A 19,147-nucleotide genomic window follows, 5' to 3' on the forward strand; every position below is an offset into this window, starting at 1 on the left:
GTTGCCGTGTGATAGATGGCAGCAGAGGGGCAGTCTAACAGAATGGCACCTGACATGGAAGTGCAGACTGAGCAAAGGTGTGTCCTTGAATTCCTCCGTGTGGGGAAAATGGCACCCACTGACATTCATCGATGCTTGCTGAATGCTTATGGAGACCAAAGAGTGGATGTGAGGACGGTGAGGCAGTGGATGGCATGCAGGCTCTTGTTCCTCAGTGTTGAAAATGAACGGCTAATGGTGGTGACTGCTCAAAAATAGTGTTTTGCAGCTGAGAAACTGCTTTACCAAATAGTGTTATCGTACTCTTTGCACTGGTTGCAGTATGTATGGAAATAAATAGGAGGCATTATGGCAGGGTCAATTTCCCTACATTTGTCACAGTAAAAAAGCATTCAGGCTTTAGTAGCCCTGTCCTTGAGCAGCCTTGAACAGAGCAGTGCCTCAGCCAGGCATCCTCCAGATGAGGAGCACAGAGACGCCGATGGATAAGTTGCAGGGCCATCTCCTCACGAAGCGCTCGCCACTATTTGCACCAATCCTCTCAGCGCGATACTAAACCGTGTTCAGCGCGCTCGGCTATGGGGGTGTGAGGGCGGTGCCTCTCATTTGATGGGATCTCCCCCCTGGAGGCCGCCGCCACCATCAGGAAGCCAACCCCAGCCCAGCGGAGGGCGCGCACCTGCTCCCCTCCCAGCGGGCGGGGCGGCGGCGGGGCGCATGCGCGACTGCGGCCCAGCGCCCGCCCCCCAGGTTGACCGAGAGACGCGGTGCGGCGGCGGCCGTTGGGGCTGGCGGGGCGCAGGTACGGAGCGCGGGGCAGTGCCGCCGGGGCGCCAAGCGGGCGGAGCCGGGAGCGGGACCCCGTGGGACGTGGGGGGCAGGGGATGTGTGGCGGGGGGCGAGCGCTGAGTTTGTTGCGTGGCGTGGAGGGAAGCCGAGCGAGAGGCTCTCGGGTCAGTTCCTCGTCGCTGAGCCGCGGCTGCGGCGGGACGGCCGCCGGAGGTCTGTTCCTTCGTCGCCCGGCGTTGCGGAGCGGGGCGCGGAGAGGCGGCTCCGTCTTGCGCCGTGTCCGGGGTCGCGCCGGGCGCCGCTCACCTGTGGGCGCTACTGGGGGGCGCAGCGCTGCCCTCGGGCGGTCGGGGCGGCGTTCCGACCGGCCGTGCCATCGCCGGCTCTTCTTCTCAGGCAGATGTGGGGTCGTTCGGTCTAGGAGGCTGCATCGGCGGCTGCCATCTGTTCAGTGTTTGCGTTCCTCAGTGACACGCAGGGCAAAGCCCGCTGCTGTAGTAATGTTATTGTTGTTGTCAGAGCTGCTCGGCGAGGGGGCTCGGGCCGGGCCTGCCGTGCCTCTGCCTCGCAGCCGATCCGCTGCCCTTGGTTCGTGTTACCGAGCGAGCCGGCCAGCGAAGAGCCATCAATAATTCACCGCTCTCGTTATGCTTTTAATAAATAACAAAGACGTGCGCACCCCCAGCTGCGGCGGAGGCACCGGAGCTGGTGCGGCTCGGGGTGCTCTGCAGGACGGGGGCACGGCGGGCTGCAGCGCTTTGTCAGCGCCGGGCGGAATGCGTGGAAAATGCCACGATCTTCGTCCTGCTCGATGGGATTTCCCAGGGAATAAACGTGTACTTGAGGTGTTTGTTTTTCTTTTAATAAGGCTCACGGAGCGTTGTCTGCGGTAAACGGACCAGAAGTTGTGTTAGACTCTGTAGTTAAGGTTAGTAATATGAAATGATAGAATGGCTTGGGTTGGAAGGGCTCCTATCGATCACCTGGTTCAGGCTAGATGCACACACGTCTAGAAAGCTTTAATGTACTTCAACGCTTTTACTAATTAAATATTTCCAGTGCTAACTGGAGATGAGTTTATCTTTAGCCAAAGTCTTAGCACGAGTTATGTCACTGTGGCGGTGTGACCCAGAGCCAAGCTGAGCTGTGCTGCCGGGCTCCTCCCGAGGTAAGGCAGAACCATGCTGTGCCTTCAGAGCAACGTCTGGAAAGGGAATACTATCTGCGGGCACATCACTGCGTCTAGAGAGGCTTTGTCAGCTGAACGCTGTACTGTGAATGTCTACAGTAAGTTCTGAGGGATTCTACCTCACAGAATGCTGATCTTTCTCTGGAGTAAGAGGTATATTGTGCATCAGACTCTAAGCCTTATTTATTTGTAAGTTTCACAGGGGCTTTATAAATGTGTCTCTCTGAATCTTGTGTGCTACTTCTTGCCTCCAGTAAGAGGGGCAACACTTGCTGTCTGCACCCAACTTCTTCTAGTTGGAGATATCCCAACAGTCATTTAAAAAGTATTCTTTTTTTCAATCAGCAGCTCAGCAAAACATAAGTTCTTTTTAACTTTATGTGATCTCGCTACTAAATAGTCCTACATACTTCTTCAAAACTGTGTGAAATGGTGGTTGGTTGGCTAGCAGACTAAAGAATGGAAGAAGACTGAGTAATAGCGTGATATCACCAAACAAGGGGATGCGATAGAAAAGCATCACATTCAAGCGGTTCTTTCTTTTCTTTTTCCTTTTTTCTAGGTCTTGAATTCTGCAGACTTGCCTGTTTCTTTATTGTCTGCTGGTAAATATATCATCTAGTATCACTCACAAATGAAAGCTGTTTGATGGCTGTTTATGTGAGTGGATAGTGCTAGGACAAGGGGGAATGGTTTCAAACTGAGACAGGGGAGGTTTAAGTTAGATATTAGGAGGAAGTTTTTCACACAGAGGGTGGTGATGCACTGGAACAGGTTGCCCAAGGAGGCTGTGGATGCCCCATCCCTGGAGGCATTCAAGGCCAGGCTGGATGTGGCTCTGGGCAGACTGTTCTGGTGGTTGGTGACCCTGCACATAGCAGTGGGGTTGAAACTGGATGATCATTGTGGTCCTTTTCAACCCAGGCCATTCTATGATTCTATGAAAAGCAGTAACAACAATGGAAGAGTCAGTAGTTTCTCTTGTATCTTCCTGCCCTCCAAGTAACTTGTTGCAAATTGTTTCCCTGAGTGAAAAGTTCTGCAAAAAATTCTCGCTTTTATGATTATGGCAAACTGAAGAAAATTCCAGTGTCAAATCTGGAGCTGTCAGTGCAGTGAGCTGGCATGGGTAACCATGTTTAAATCTGTTTGGTTCTCGTGGCTAGGCAGAAATAGAAAACAGTTTAGTCCTGGGGGGAAAAAAAATCACCAGACCTCTCTATTGAGTGCCCGCGTCTGATGAACATCTCATATAATGTGTTGATTTGCTGATCTGAGCCTTAAATTTATGTTCATGTGAGCCTTACAAACAGTGCTGGATATGGAGTTGCAGTAATCGGACTGCTTCTTTAACAGGTATGTGTTTGTTAGTCCACTACTGTAATTCCCCATTGAGTTCTTTAGGGCTTAAAGCATCTCACATTCCAGGCTGTATAAATGCCAGACATTTCAGAACCCACTGAGAAGAATGCAGGCCTTATGGTGGGCAAATGCCAGTCCTGAGGAACCGGTACAGAAAACCTACTTGTCTGTCCTGCTTCCCCTCCCAATGGAAGCAGGCTCCAGAGTCTAATAAATGGGGCCTTTGAGATTTCATTATCCCCACACAGAAGGCCTTTCTAAATATTAAAACACTACAGGTAATATGCACATTTTTTGGTAAATGCCAACTAGAATTTTCTTGTCATCAGTGACTCCTTATGCTTGTTTTTTTCCCCTCCTGTTTCCTTGAGCAGGTAACAGTTCTGTTGTGCTCTTGACTATTAAAGCTCAAAAATGAGCTGTTTGACGTATAAAATGTTGGAGAGCAATGCTACCAGCAAATGGCTTTTCCAGCAATTAGGAGTTTGCTTTCAAATACCAACAGACTGAAATGACAGCTTTAAGCAGACCCTAAAAGAGAAACTCCAGAGCCTGCAGCAGGCAGACTTAAACAAAAGTACTGAAGAAAACTTTCCTCTGTGATAAGTTACTGCTCTGTGGTGTTAACTGCTCTGACTTGGACCAGGAGCTGACCCCTTCTGAAAGCTAGATGAAGCATTTTAATTTGGCTGTTCGCAGCGTTCACAGCTCTTGGTTCCTGTTAGAAATGATAAGAACATGTTGAACTGTTGTTTAACTGGTTTCTTTGTAATCGCTTTTAATAAATCTTAGATAAAACAGCAGGTTTGTGTGTGGTTCCTTTGGGAAGTGATGTGGGGCAGCAGAGAGGTAGGAAGAAGGGGCAAAGATGTGACAGTGTACGCCAAATTTGCATTATTTTCAGGTAATAATATAAGGAAATTAACTTATGCTGTTCTTTCATACTGGTTTATGGCAATTACTTGATTTTTGTACGTCATCTGGCTTGCATACTGTCACCTAAAACAAAAATGGTTACATTGGGTAGACACAAATGCTATTCTAACCTTTCACTATATATTAATCTAACAAAAAAAGTACGAAGGGTATTCATGATTTTGTTTGTTTGATAAATGTGCTGCCCTGAAATGTGTCGGGATATCGGCTGTTGTTCGCAGTAGCAGTGAGATAGAGCACTGTGTCAACACTGGCTTTTTACACGCTGTCAGCACAGCTCCTGGTGAACGCCCCTGCTTGCTGTGCACGTCATTATATGCCTTCACAGCAAGGCTATGTGTTTGTCAGTAATGGGAAAACCCACAAAGCTTGAACCAAACCCGTACTTAATAACGCTGACATTTAGTAAGTGGTGGTGATGGTGCTAACCATTACTTTGTAGAGCTCTTTGCCAAACGCAGACTTTTTTTCTCTAGGACCACTAAGCTTTGTGCATGTAGGTTTGGTTTTGTCCATGCATAACATGTTCAGCAGGCATGCTGGCAAAAGCATTCAGGCAGTGGCTGGTCTGGGAATGGAGCTGTTTGACACAGGCTACTTCTGATACAGGTGGTTTGCCTCGCTTCTGTCTCTCCCTACAAAGTGAGAAGTAGCATGGGGAGGAAAAAAGTTGCGAATGGAAAGTGTTCAACAGATGACATGCCTGGCAGTGCCCATCTGATGGTCAGTGGAGAACCTAACTGAAGGGCTGTGCTTTAGCACTGCTGGGGCGCTGCTGCTGGGCATTGAGTTGTGCTGTTTTCAGTGGAGCAGAAATGGAAACACTTGAAATGGAAACGAGTCACCAGAAGGGAAGAAGTAAAAGAGTAGTTGTTCCCATTTTGCTTTCATCTGCGTTCTCTATCTTTGATTCTGCTAGCTGGTTTTTGGTATAGTTTCCTAGGTGCTGTAGGCAAAGTGCACAGACAGCCTTCCAGCATTGCTGTGCAGAAGCCCGTGTCTTCCTGATCTTGTGCTAATTGTGAAGGCTGGAATCCAAGGGAGCTGGAAATGGGAAGAGACATTAGTGGTGCTTGTAATTGGTGTAATAGTATTGGGTATGGTGTATTTGGTAGTGGAAAAAGAGGCTGGTGGCAGCGGTGAAAGCAGATGTGTTCCTGTAGATGTGAGCCTGACTTTGAGACTCAGGATATGGAAATTTTCAGCTTCATCAATGAGTTTTAAAGGACAATTTCTGGCACTTCAGTTCTTTCCAAGATAGCAATGTTTAGCTTATTAAATACTGAATGCCAACATGGAATTGTTTTACTGTTGACCTGAAAATGTTTTTGACATTTAACCTTGAAGAAATGTCCCTTCACTTTGGCAGTCCCTTTACTTTAATCTGTTGGCTCAACAGGTTTTGTCGTCACACAGAGCATATAATCAATGTTTCTAATAGCTAAGGAGAGCTGTAGAGAAAGCAAACAAGAATATTTGTAAAGCTTACTTGAATGGAGCTCAAAAGTAAGCTGTTCTTGTTTGCGATGTTAGAAAAGCTCCCTACCACAAAATTGTGACAGTTTTCTTTATAAATGATATTCGTGTGGCTTCTGTTGATCAAAGTAAAACAGATTCCCGTGTAGAATGGAAAATGGAATCACAGAATGGTTTGGGTTGTAAGGGACCTTAAAGATGATCCAGTGCCAGCCCCTGCTGTGGGCAGAGTTGCCAGCCACTATGTGTCCCTTTTCATTTATGTAGGGTCCTCTCTGTGCTTGTTTGGCAGTTTCTTATCAAGTGTTGGTTTTGGGGGGAGTAATTAAGACAACAACACTGTAGGGGACTTATTCTTGCTGTCTGTAAAAAATTAATTTCTAACTTTTGCTCCAAATATACCTCATATGAGGCAAAGCAACTTGTTTAACATGGCTGTGTATTCACTCAGTACAAGTTCTGAGCAGAGTTCTTTGAGTTCAAGGTGATCAGAACACCTTGATCTAACTAAAGAACTGGTGTGAATACTAACTTGAAGATTCCATTCATGGCATTTCCTTTGCTTTATGAAACAGATAATGATCTGGAAATATGTTGCAGCAATAAGTAGATGACATCTCTTTTGTGGTTATCATCCTCATGTTTCTAGTCTGTTCCTTACCTGCACTTTTAAACTGGAAGAGTGAAACAGATTTGCTCTAAAACAAAACGGATTCTGTCAGTTAGATGGTGCTACAGTTCTCTTTCAGGTTAGGTACCCTTGTGAAGCCTTAATTTTATCCTCATAAAACTGCCAGTTTATAGTTTTGAATCATGCAGAGATTTTATGAGGTCTGATCAACTGTGAGGAAAATAGGAGCTTCTTTGGAGCTTGTGTAATTTGTGTTGTACCATATTGTTATGAAAAGAATGAAATTAAAAAGAAAAGTGTTAAATTGTCCAAATTACCAATTAATTGTACACTTTTATGTGTATTATGTGCAGCGAGCTCATATTTTATGTGATACTTATTAAATACACAGTCATCCTTTAATTATGTTAGGTATTCAGCACACATCATCATGCTTCAGGAGAAGTCTTATTGACTAGCTCTGTCACTCCAATTAAGTGTTACAAGGTTAGACAGAAATTAACCAAAACTGTTACGGACTATAATGTATTTAAAGGTATATTGACTTCTGTCACTAGAATATTACACGCAGGAACAGGTTGCCCAAGGAGGTTGTGGATGCCCCATCCCTGAAGGCAGTAAGGCCAGGCTGGATGTGGCTCTGGGCAGCCTGGCTGGTGGTTGGCAGCCCTGCATGTAACGGGGGGGTTGAAACTGGATGATCATTGTGCTCCTTTTCAACCCAGGCCATTCTATGATTCTATGAATATTTGTTTCACTGAGATTGAAAGTGGGAACTCTAGTTTTTTGTTTTTTTTTTTTTTTCTTTTCTTGCTGGTTTTCATTCTTGAATATAACGTGTGTTTTGATACAACACAGTCTTAGACTGTATTGATTTTTTAGACTTGGAATTTGTTCTTAGATCTTCTGAATGCACGGTCCAATATGAAGAAAAAAATCGTGGATGTTGAAGTTGATACTTGTTTCCATTCCAACATGAACTATTCCGATCACATTTATCTAGCTTTATAAAATTCAAATGACTGTAACAAGTAATAGAATGATATCTATGAAGATATAACTATTTCCAGTTGGCATTCTCATGATGTGACTATTGTGTTTAGGGCTTCATATGATGAGGCATTTATTATGGCCAGTGATCCCTTGGAAGGCTTTCATGAAGTGAACCTCGCTTCGCCCACTACACCAGATCTTCTTGGAGTAAATGAGCCAGGAACTCAGGAACAAACTACCTCACCCAGTGTTATTTACCGACCACATCCTTCTGTTGTGTCCTCCACACCAATCCAGCCCAATGCATTGAATGTTTCTGACCTTCCCACACAACCTGTTTATTCATCTCCCAGACAGCTGAACTGTGGGGAAGTATCAGGTGTCAGGTAAGCCTTGTGCATCTCTTTACTGGTATTTTTGTTGTTTGTAGGACTACTTGCTTTACTAAAGATAGAATTTTAATATGGTGTCTAATATTAAATTGTGTCTATAGCAGTGCATCCAGCACTACTACTGCTGTTTCTAAAATACTTTTAATTTATATTATAAATTAAAAAAACCCTATCCCTTTCTTTGCAGCATCAATGTTACCGACGCAGTACTTTGTTCTACCTCTGGACCCCAGGGTGGGTCACTCAATCACAATAATTCCAGAAAGGAGAGCAATAATGCAGAGAAAGAGTGTTTGCAGGGTGCTACAGTAGCAGATGTTGCTGAAGGAAACGAAGATATTTTTGGTTTGAGTACAGACAGTTTATCTCACTTACGGAGCCCATCTGTACTGGAAGTAAGAGAAAAGGGCTATGAAAGATTAAAAGAAGAACTTGCAAAAGCTCAGAGGGTAAGGCTTGTTGTCTTGTCTCCTCCTGCTTTTTGTCTCTTCAACGTGGTAGAATGTGATAGGTGGGCCAGAAGGTGCTGTCTGAGCACTCATTTATACTAGAATTATTACAGTGTAATTGTTGGAAACATTTCTGAATGTCTGCAGTGCTGATGTCTGAGATTTATTCCCTGACAGTGTTTTTTCATTTTTTTTCCCCTAGTGCTGCTGCTATATAACATGTCAAGCTTTTGCTTCATTTCTGGTTAAACATTTTTTTTTCTTACAATTTAGGCCAGCCCTTCATTCTGACAGTTGAGAATAAGAGTAATTATTTTGTCATCTCGTTGTTAGTTTTTAACCATTTATAATGTTGATGATATACCTCTCAAATCTTCTTTCTCTTGTGGGGTAAAAATGTAGCTTGTGTTGTGGACTCTAGGAGTATTTTAGAACATGTATGCTTCTGAGGTATCAGAGGGGAATGCTTTCTTAGGAAAAAAGCAATAAAGATGTCACTGAGGTTCTTTAGAGTACTGTGACACTGCACTTCAGACTGAATGTGGGCACCTCTGAGGGCACTGTGACTCAATTTGTTAATATTTGTAAAGCGCTTTGTCTTGTTTGGATGGATGGAGCTATATAAATGCAAACTCATTATTTACCATTCCAACATCCTTCTGTGCTTAAACTTCCTAGTAGACTTTGTGCTGTTTTTGTCTTGTGTCCTCTCCTCTACATTATTTCATTCCTGGTTAGATTTAAGCTCATCTTTCCTTGTGTTTGAACTTTTCCTCTCTGCTTGCTGCCTCTTTCTGTTGAATGTAGTCATCGTTTCTGTCATAGTTGCTTTTGCCCTTGTCAGTGCGAATCTTAAATAGGGATTTTGATATTGCTGCTTCTGTTGGTTGTTTTGTCACTGAATAGTTGCTTCCTTTGCCAAGGTGTGTTCAGTATTTGACCACAGAAAGGAAACATTAACCTAAGCTAAATTTGAGGACCTTGCATGTGAATATATAAACCGAGAAGTTAATCTTGGAACCTTAGAAAGTAAGATCCAACTGAAGTTTAAACTTTAGAAAAGGTATTCCAGCTCCTGACAGTGTACAAAATTATAACTAATGTACTTAAAATCAGCAACTCACATCTGTTACTGTTACCTTTGAGTTATCTGAAAACGTTTACTCACTGTAAAGCAGCATTAAAGCTATTGAGACCATAAAAGAAAATGAATGAAAAATTTAAGTAGTTTCAAACAGTTTGGATGTTCTTAAAAATAATAATAGTGGAAAAAAAGATTTGACTCAAACTTGAAAATGTTGATGTCTTGTTAATTCTCAGCACCTTACATTGATTCTTACAATATTCCTCTAGATGGATAACGTTTGCTTGTCTACATAAACTTCAGTAACATAGGAGTCTTCACAGACTACACGATGACAAACCCTATTCCTTTCACAGTATGTTCTTGCAGTGTGTAATAAGAACTGTTTTTTTGTACTCTTAATTTTGTGTCTGATTGCTTTTTCCCAAAAGTCATGGCTATTCATGCAGGGCTGTGTCCCCCTGCGTTATTCAGTGTCACGCAGTCTTTGAATATACATTCAGCTTTGACAGAGAGCACTCAGTTTAAACGTCTGCAGAGATATAATTAATATGTAGTGCTTATATCTTTCTTTTTCTTTTATTTATTTTTTTACATTTTGCTTTTAAAGTCTCTTTAAGACTCTTGTTTCCCTCAGGTTTATGCGCTTTGTCAGGAGCAGTGAAAAAAACAGGAATGGCAATTCATACTTGATTTTAATGAAATCATTCATACTGGAAAGCATATAGACTTTCTAGGAATTAATAAAGTGAGCACCAATTTGCAATCTTAGGTATTTCATTCCTTCCAAACTCTTTTTTTACCCAAAGCATGTGTGCAGTTGTACCATGTATTAAAGACAGATGGATCTGAATTAGTTGAAGTTGTGAATGGAAAGAGAACTAGAAGTGAAGTAGGAATTTTGAAGCTTAGGAATCCATTATCTGAATTCTTTTTTAATGTCTCTGCTTCTTCAAATGCAGCTTTTTTCCTTCATCCCTGTTGTTTTTTGTTTTGGTTTTTTGTTTTTAAAAATGTGCTGTGTGTATATCCCTTATATTCTGTGTCAATCTAGATAAGCTGCAGGACTGAATCATATCATAAGACTGTGAGAAAGGTCAAGCCAGGGTAACAGCAGGGCAGCGTTTTGCAGTAACAGTGAGTAAGGTTGGGTGCACTTTGACCTGAACATAGTTTTTAGTCATTAAAACTTGGTAGATTTTTCACCCTTTGCTGAGCCTGTTCAGGCCTTCACTTTTTTTTTTTTTCTTTTTCCAGTGTAGGTTTACGTTCTGGTTGCACTCTATCAAATGGAGCTGAAGAGCCCACTTTAAATGACCTGAACCTTTCTGTGTGTTTTGCCCCTCTTTTCAAAATAGCATCAGGAAAACTGAGGTGTTAAAATATATGTAATGATTCAATGCCTGGGAGTGCATCTCCTCAAGTCTCTGTACGTTTCCTTATTTTTCTTTTTCAGCTACGACTGAGTTGAAATGCCGTGGTTATTGAAAGTAAATAAACCACCTTTAGATAACATTGAAAGAAAAGTGGTGGTATTTGGCATTACAGAATTTCTTGACTTGCAGGTTTAGTAGAGCCTGTGCAACGGGACACCTGTTTGTCTTTTGTATGAAGTAACCAGTTCATTGCCTGTGCTTCAGATTGCTTGCTTGTAGTTTTTGAGCTGTGGCAGCTCATGGTCACGTCTTCCTTCAATTTCTGTGTGACTTAGCCATGAAATTCATCACTGACCAGCAGCATAATGATGCCATCCATAACTGCAGAGACAAACTTAGGTTTTGATGTTGTTTTCTCTTGGAACATTGAAATCTCCAGCTCTTACGACTAGTTTGGTCCTTCTTGCTGAGGGAAGAGCAATCTACCACAGCTGATGACTGTAAATATCATACCCTGAGAATGAATTCCATGCTTCTCACTGTCTTTAGAATGAGGTCTGTAGGCTTGTTGGCAGCAAGTAGAGCCATTTATGACTTCTATAGCAGAAATCTGCATTATTGATATTTCCTAATATCTCCATACTAAGAGTGAAACTGAGAGGTTTTCTTGCATTGATAAAGTGACTCTCATGAAATAGTAACAGTACATATCTTTTTTGACCATGGTACTCATCTGGATTTTGTTCTAGATGTTTTAGTTTCTGTATGCATTCTTCCTGTCATAAGATCAAACTAAAGTACTCAGTTTTGTCTTCAGATCTTACGTATTACAGGGTTTGAAGTAGACTTTTCCACCCTTGTTGTCAAAGAATCCAGTGCAGCCATGACTGCTGTTATTATAGTGTTTCTGAGTGGACTAATGCTGGTGGCTAAATCTCTTTATTTTTTTCGTAGACAAAAGTGTTATTTTGAAAGCTCTGCATGGGTTAATGACTAAGTATATTCACAATAACTACCAAGGAACTCTCGTAGCATGGTAGGAAAACATCTTGCGTTCTCAAATTTCTGCTATCATTTGCTCGTAAACTCAGAATAAAAATGAGAGGGCTCTAGAATAACATCCCAGAACTCCACCGAAGAGTGTTTTCAAGCTTTATTAAAACACTTTAAAAGACTACTAGCTTTTGACTGCTAAAGATGAGTTGTAGCTCTTCATTGCTGTCTTTATGTGTTGAAAGGCTTGTTTCCATACCTCTGTCTTAACCTGGTGTAGCGTCATGCTGCAGGTAACATTTTTTCTGGGCCAAGTGGAAGTCAACATGCAAGCAAAAGAAGCATCTTCACTAGCAGCATAGGACCAAATAATTCAGGAGCCTGTGAAGTCCTTGTATCTCTGCAGACATAACTGTTTCAGTTGGAAGGGACCCTGTAAGGGTGGAGCCTGACTGGCAGACTACTTTTCAACTGACCTACTGTTAAAAGCATATCATTAAAGAGTGTTATTTGAATGCTACAGACAGGTACTGGGGCACAAAGCAACTCCAGAAAGCCTGTTTCAGTGTCTGACTATCCTCTTATTGGTAAAATGCTGTTCCTCATATCTAGCAGGAGCCTCTTTGATGCAGCTTAAGCCAGTGCTGCATATCTTGTCACTGGTTACCAAGGAGAAGCTGGGTGCCTCCCTCTCTCCACTGTTCCTTAGGAAGCTGCCAGGAGCAATGTAACTACCTCTCAGCCTCCTTTTCCCTGAACTTACCAAACCCAGTGTTCTCAGCTGCTCCTCTTGCTATGTGCCTTCTGGCCTATAAACCTTTTTCATCTTCCTCTGGATGCATTTGACTATCAGCACCTCTTTTTGAATCACGGAGCTAGGAACTGTGCATAGTACTCCAAGGGAGGCCACACAAACACTGAATATATAGAGAATCACCACTTTCAACTGTGCTGAGGCTAATGCATCCCAGAGTTCAGCTTAACCTCTTGGCTGCTTCAGCAGTATTAAGCAGCTAATTTTAGGTGATGTCTATAGAAATGTTTTGCTGTCTTCTTGACCTTCTGCATCTAGTGGTGACTTGCTTAAATTGCTGAACTAGATCCAGGCTGTTTCTTTCTAGAATTCAAAACGTTACTTGTTCTGAAGCAGTAATTTGCGTTTCTTATTGCTTCTTTCTGGAGAACCAACCTGCATTCTGACCGTGAAGGTCAAAGTGAAATAAGAAATAATATTTGATATAGGAATATATATATATTTAAAAAATATAAATATATATATAAATTTAAGGTGTTTTTTTCTTACTTCTGTATTCTGCTTTATAATAGCCCCCCCCCTTTTTTTTTTTTTTTTTTTTTTTTCATGTAGTTACATTTTCAGAACAGCAACGATGGAAGGACTGCAGAATGATGATAAACTTAGTGCACGTGTTTGTCTGTGTTCTGTATGGCTGGGAAGTGTTCAGCAGTGACTTTAAGGCACAAGTGGTAGCAATGGATCCAGTACCTTTTGATTTGAGCTCTCTTTATTTCTTCCCTGCATAAAAAAAACACACATCAGCCTGAGCTATTAAACTTATTTGACAAAATAAGGTGCTATATTATGCTCCTCCTGAATGATGTGGCAGGAATTTGCCCCATATTTGAGAAATGTAGCAAAGATGTTAAGTGCAATAGGCTGCATGCTGTTGTCTCCTTTTTGCTTTCATTAAGTAGCTTTACTTGTCTGCCTAAATTTTAATCTAAGCCTCCCACTAATCTTGCCAGTTACAAGCAAAGCTGAAACAGTCTCAGCTAAAATACTGATAGTGACAGAGCAAGGGTAGTTCTGCCTACATGAGTTTGACAAGTCTTGACCGGAATCTTATTCCAATCTTCTTCTACATTGTCTTGTAGTACTTCTGTGTTTAAGATGTACGTAGTGTATTCCTAATAGATCAGTGAAATAAACCAAAGAGCTAAAAAGTATTGATGTATTTGCTGTATTTATAGGAACATGAGAAACTTGACCTATAAGCATTTTGCATCGGAATCTTTCATTTCTCTATTAGCAACTGTACCTTATGTGAGAAATATTGGAGAAATTTGATCCTCCCCCCCAGCATTTTAGTGGTGCTTTTTTATAACAGCTAAAAGACTGTGTGTGGAAAGCAAAAAAAAATCAGAATAGCAAACTGGAATAAAATTTCACAGTGTCCAAAGGTGAAAATAAATAAAGGGAATAAATAATGTATTTTATATTACATGGGTCTTGAACAGTTCCCAAATGCTTGTCAAATTTAGAAGCTCAAGTTTTGACAGGAGGATCTTCATCCCAGAGGAAAATTGTTACCAGTTTCACTGCAGAAATCAAGAACCTGTTACAAGGCAAGATTTAGTTTCCTACATTATTGCGTACACATTACTCAGTCATGATAACTTTGGGAGAAATGTCTCCCAGGAAAATACAAAAGCTGAAGTTTATGCCTTTTTATACCTTAGAAACCTCTCGCAGGCCAGTTTCTACTGAAGTCAGGTGTATTCTTTAATTGTTTCTGCAGTCTTGGAAGCAAACTATTGCTGACTGTATTTGAAAACTCTAATGTGGATCAAATACTTGGATCTATGTCTTGGGTGTGATGGGATTGTAGTAGTAGCAAGATAGGCAGGAGAAAGGAGGGGAAAGGTCTAGATGGGGACTGGGGATGGGAGAGGAGTTGTGGGCGAAAGGAATGCTTGAAAGGTCAGAATTGGGTGCTTTCTGCTTTTCTTTCCCTTGTGGTTTGTTTGTTTATTTATTTATTTCCCTGTCCTTCTCTTTCCTGCTACAGCTTTCAGTGTTTAATGGGTGAAAAAGGGGAACTCTTCCAAACTTGTCCAGCTTTTTGTACTCCTCTACAAAAATACCCCCCTTTTCCCTCAGTCTTAGGAAAATACAGATAAGATTGGGCATGTGTAACCCTTATGCTGCCAAATCTGTGCGAAGATCTTACTTTGAAAGTGATACATGGTCAGGCCCTTTTCATTCAAGTGATATCAGGGACAAATAACATAGCTTGAATTTCATAAGCTACTTCCATTTGATTTATGAATCTGTATCAATGAGAATAAGGATATAATTACAGCGTGACTTTGTAATTGTGTTAGTTACAAGGAGACCTACAAGGGAGTTGATACTTCCATCATGTTTTAAGATTGTAAGGGATCTGGGAATCATCTTCAGATGAGGGTATTTTGAAAAATAAAACAAACAAACAAAAAGCTCAATAAAAACCAGAACAGAACCCCCCCAATCCCCCCCCAATCCCCCCCCAAAACGAACTCCACACCCAATAAAATCAAGTACTTATGTATTAACTGTCTGTTAAGGAATAGGTAACTAGAACTGATATTCTGGCCTATCTTTAAGTCTTTTATACTTTCAGGAAAAGGAAAGCTGCTTTTTCATTTTTTTCTTAGAATTTTAGAAATGCTGGTGTTGAGGTTAGAGATGCTATAGATGTTGCTGTATAGCAGGAAAAAATAGCTTTGTACATACAGCATTAATTTAACATTAATTTAACTGCTTCTAGTTTTAAGATGAATATGCTGAAAGGCTTTGATTAGCAAAGGTTTTATTTTCCTCGTTGTTTTATTTTTTATCCTTTTTTCCCCTCATTCTCTTCGGTGTTAGCTTTAAGAGGCCAAATTGCTTCTCTAAGTCAGAATAAATAACTTTTAATTTTCCATAGGAGCTGAAGTTAAAAGATGAAGAATGTGAAAGGCTTTCTAAAGTGCGAGATCAACTTGGACAGGAATTGGAAGAACTTACAGCTAGTCTGTTTGAGGTTTGTTGGAGTCTTCGATGTGATATACTTAAAGGAAGCTGAGCCAGATGTTTTATATAGAATCAGTGTTTTTCATGCAATTTTTCTGCAATAAGCTTATAAAGGGATTTCTATTCTAAAGACCTGGGTGTGGTGGTAGAGAACTTAAGAGCAAGTAGTAGACTTTTCAATCAGGTGAGAGACTTTGTTGAGCTTGTCAGTTTGCCTTGGCACAAAATGAAGAAAATAAGGAAAATATATCAGAAAGCTTGAAAGCATTTAGGCTTATTTTTTGGCATGACTATTTTGATGCAGCTTGTGTCTGACAACGACGCTATTTAGATAAGAGCTAAATTTGGGGTTGTCATGGTGATTAAATACAAAATAGCATAGTTCTGGATTAATGGAGGGTAGAACAGAGTGTAGAACTTAACCATGCTTTCAGCTTTTGAGTTTTGGGTCTGGCAGCATGTTACACCCACAAGTTTGAAGACGAACTGAGTAGTGCACCGGGATGGCACCTGGTTGCAAAGTGAAAAGCCAAAAAGCCTTGAACTTTAAGTGGGATCTTATCTTTTTGAGAAAATGGCAGTGATGCCAGCAAAGACTGTGAACTTGCATTAAACAAACCAAAATCTTCAATCCACACTTGAAACAAGATTAGTTATTATTTTCTCATGGGATGTATGGAGGCATACCTGTTGGCATAGATTTCATAAATGAGTTATACTTTCTGCTTACCAAATTGAAGGTCTTGGTTTTCAGCATATGCATCGAGATAAAACATCATCATTTAGAAACAGTATTGTTGATGTTGTAATGCTACAAAAGTGCTGTCAAAACCTGGGAAGTATTGGCATTCATAAATGGAATTGCAAACTGCTCTGTGGATTGGCAGAGCAATTTATTTCATCATCCCTGTAGTGCAAAGCTACTAAAAATATTAAGCGTTATAAATATTAACCAGCATAAATGGAACACTGGAAGGCTATTTTTTTTAGCATAAATATCTGTGTATACTGGGGGGACAAAAGTGCTGGGCAGTCTTTTTAACTGCGGAAGAATAAAAATTATGTTATCCATTTAACTTAAAACAGTTAATTTGTGAAAGCTACATGTGAAATATAACACATTAGTAATGGTTATTTAATGAGTTTTAATTATTCAGAACTCCCAGCTGTTGTGGGCATGTCACTTAAATTCTCTCTTGTGGTATGATTTCACCAAGAGTCTCTAGTAAAACACAGTGCTGAAGTTTCTTCACTTTTACAGTGGGATATCTACAGTCCTTGGATTCACATTCTATTCTGAATCCCACTAATTTCAGTGAACGTGTAAGATGCTGCCGAAGTATAGTGGAGCTGATAATGCATCTCAGTTGAGGATGAAGACTTGTTTTACACAGCTGGTTGTATATGTTACATTTTCCCACATTTTTCCATGCTTTGCTTTCCAAGATACATCACTAAACAGAAACTGCATGGTCAATGTTAAATGTATTTGTACACATTGTATGAATGTGTATGTTCTCATTCCTGCATGTGTATGTTACTTGAGAGAATTTTTACAGATCCATACTACACAGCTGTGTTGTCTGCCAATGGCAGCCAGATCATTTAGTATCACTACGTATGAAGTTTTTGTTTTATTTATATAGTGTCCAGATATGTGCTAGGCGCTTTACAGATATAAGAAGGGTCCTACCTCTGGTAATTTTGTTGGTGGCCCTGATCTTTCCTTTTTCTTTTTTTTTTTTTTGGTGCCTTCAGTAGGCAACAAACAAGAACAGAAATTGGATCCTGGGTGCAAATTGCTGGATGAGAGCCCAAACAAATAAGTTACCCAGACAAAAGGCTTAAAAGTCTGATATAAAATGATGTTTGGAAAAAGAAAAAAATAATAAATTGAAAAAAATCCCAGTTCTTTTATGCTTTGTTATCAGCTTAGTCCTGCTCATTTACTCAGATTGGTTTCTAGTGCGTTTTCTCTTAAGAAATGTTTATTAATCCATAAGTTATTTTTAATCCTTTGCTTTGCATTTTTATTAATGGTGACACTTCAGGCTGGAGCTGTTTGACCAGTTTCTTCATGCATTTGAGTAAAACTGGTTATTCTGGCTAGAAGGAAAGAGAAATTCTTCTGAATGTGTTACTGTGCCCTTATTGCTTTTGTTGTTACTGGTTGAGTCTTTCTCCTGGGGGTCAAGGAACTTCAATGGTCAGCTGCTGAAGTGTGACCAGAGGCTGGCATTCATGACAGGTATTGTTTTTGTTGGGGGGGGGAGGGGGCTGGCTGCGAGTGGGTGGAGTTATTGAATTTCTGTATCTGGGCTCTGGACAGAGGAGAAAGAACTTGCTGGTGCAGGGAGGGATTCAGATGATAGATTTGCAGCTATTTTTTGGTTTGTAACTATTTAGATTCAGCAGCTTGTTGCACAGTTATGTAAAGTAATTTCAGTGAAGCAAAAGTATGGTGCAACTCGTTAGTTTTTTATTTTTTTAAACTTGTAAATTGGTGTGGGATATTTACTCCAGCTTAACATTTTTTACAGGAAGCACACAAAATGGTTAAAGAAGCCAATGTCAAACAAGCTGCAGCAGAAAAACAGTTAAGAGAAGCACAGGGAAAGGTGAGCTTTTTTTCCAACTTGCTTGTTTTGTCTTTTTATGTGGTCCTACAGCTGAAATGGGAATGATGGAAAGGTGTGTATGTTATCAAAATATAAACTGACTTGTTCTGTGTTGCCTTGATGCATTCTTAGCTAACACCAGTGGATGCAGTCTGTTTCAGCATCACATTAGATAACTAGGAAGGTGTGCAAGAAACGAGTTACTACTGCAGTAATTAAGAGATCTCTGTGTTAGAACTGTTGGAAAATGAAGTCTTGATTTGAACAGAGGTTACTGGAAATGTCATTAAATGATTTAATATCATCCTATGGGTATGATATTTTTGTTAATGACTTTATATTTTTATTTTCAAGATTGATGTCCTTCAGGCTGAAGTAGCAGCATTGAAAACACTGGTACTGTCTACTTCTCCGACATCTCCAACTAAGGAGTTTCAGTCTGGAGGAAAAACTCCTTTTAAGAAAGGTCATGCAAGAAACAAGAGTACAAGTAGTGCTATGGGTGGAAGTCATCAGGACCTTACTATGATGCAGCCAATTGTAAAAGACTGCAAAGAGGTAAAAGTACGAGGATTGTCTTCTGTTGCTGATGAGCCAATTTAATTGATTTGTTTTTTCTCGCATTCAATCTAGTATATACTAAATCTTCTAGTAGTGACTGCTGTAGAGATATTTTCCATTAATAAAAGAGTTTTTCTTATGTACCACTAGGTGTTGATTTTTTGGTTGTATTTACAGTTAAATCTTTAAGGCAGGATGAGATAAAAGTTGAAATACTGGAATTACTAATGCTAATGTAGGAATTTAAAAGCAAAGAAGGGAAAAGTAGTAGCAAAACTCAGTGGTATAACTGAATGGCAAATTCTAGTGTCTTTTTTTTAAATTATTTTTTATTTTTTTGCCAAATTCATCACCAGCTGCCACAGGAAAAGAGGAAGAGTCATTTTCATAAGCCAGTAGTGGATGAAAGAGGGTGGAGAAAAACTGAATCAATGGTAGATTGTTAGAAAATAGGAGAGAGTTAGCACTGGAGTCCTTCGGGGGCCTTGGGTTTATCTTCTCATGC

At 40.6% G+C, this 19,147-nt stretch overlaps 1 protein-coding gene across 2 annotated transcripts in view; it reads left to right on the forward strand.

Moving 5' to 3' along the window:
* The first annotated feature begins 670 nt into the window (after positions 1-670).
* Positions 671-19,147, forward strand: part of RAB3IP (RAB3A interacting protein) — a 29,597-nt gene continuing 11,120 nt past the window's right edge. Inside the window, exons 1-6 of one of the 2 annotated variants that reach the window (XM_072334349.1) lie at positions 671-802; positions 7,487-7,762; positions 7,956-8,217; positions 15,378-15,473; positions 18,004-18,081; positions 18,436-18,639. In XM_072334349.1, the coding sequence (XP_072190450.1) occupies positions 7,512-7,762; positions 7,956-8,217; positions 15,378-15,473; positions 18,004-18,081; positions 18,436-18,639 (891 nt within the window). In that variant the 5' untranslated portion in view covers positions 671-802; positions 7,487-7,511. The remainder of the gene's footprint in view (positions 803-7,486; positions 7,763-7,955; positions 8,218-15,377; positions 15,474-18,003; positions 18,082-18,435; positions 18,640-19,147) is intronic. The other variant, XM_072334357.1, reaches the window with a different exon arrangement.

The sequence above is a fragment of the Excalfactoria chinensis genome, chromosome 1 (genome assembly GCF_039878825.1).
Source record: "Excalfactoria chinensis isolate bCotChi1 chromosome 1, bCotChi1.hap2, whole genome shotgun sequence".
NCBI lineage: Eukaryota > Metazoa > Chordata > Aves > Galliformes > Phasianidae > Excalfactoria > Excalfactoria chinensis.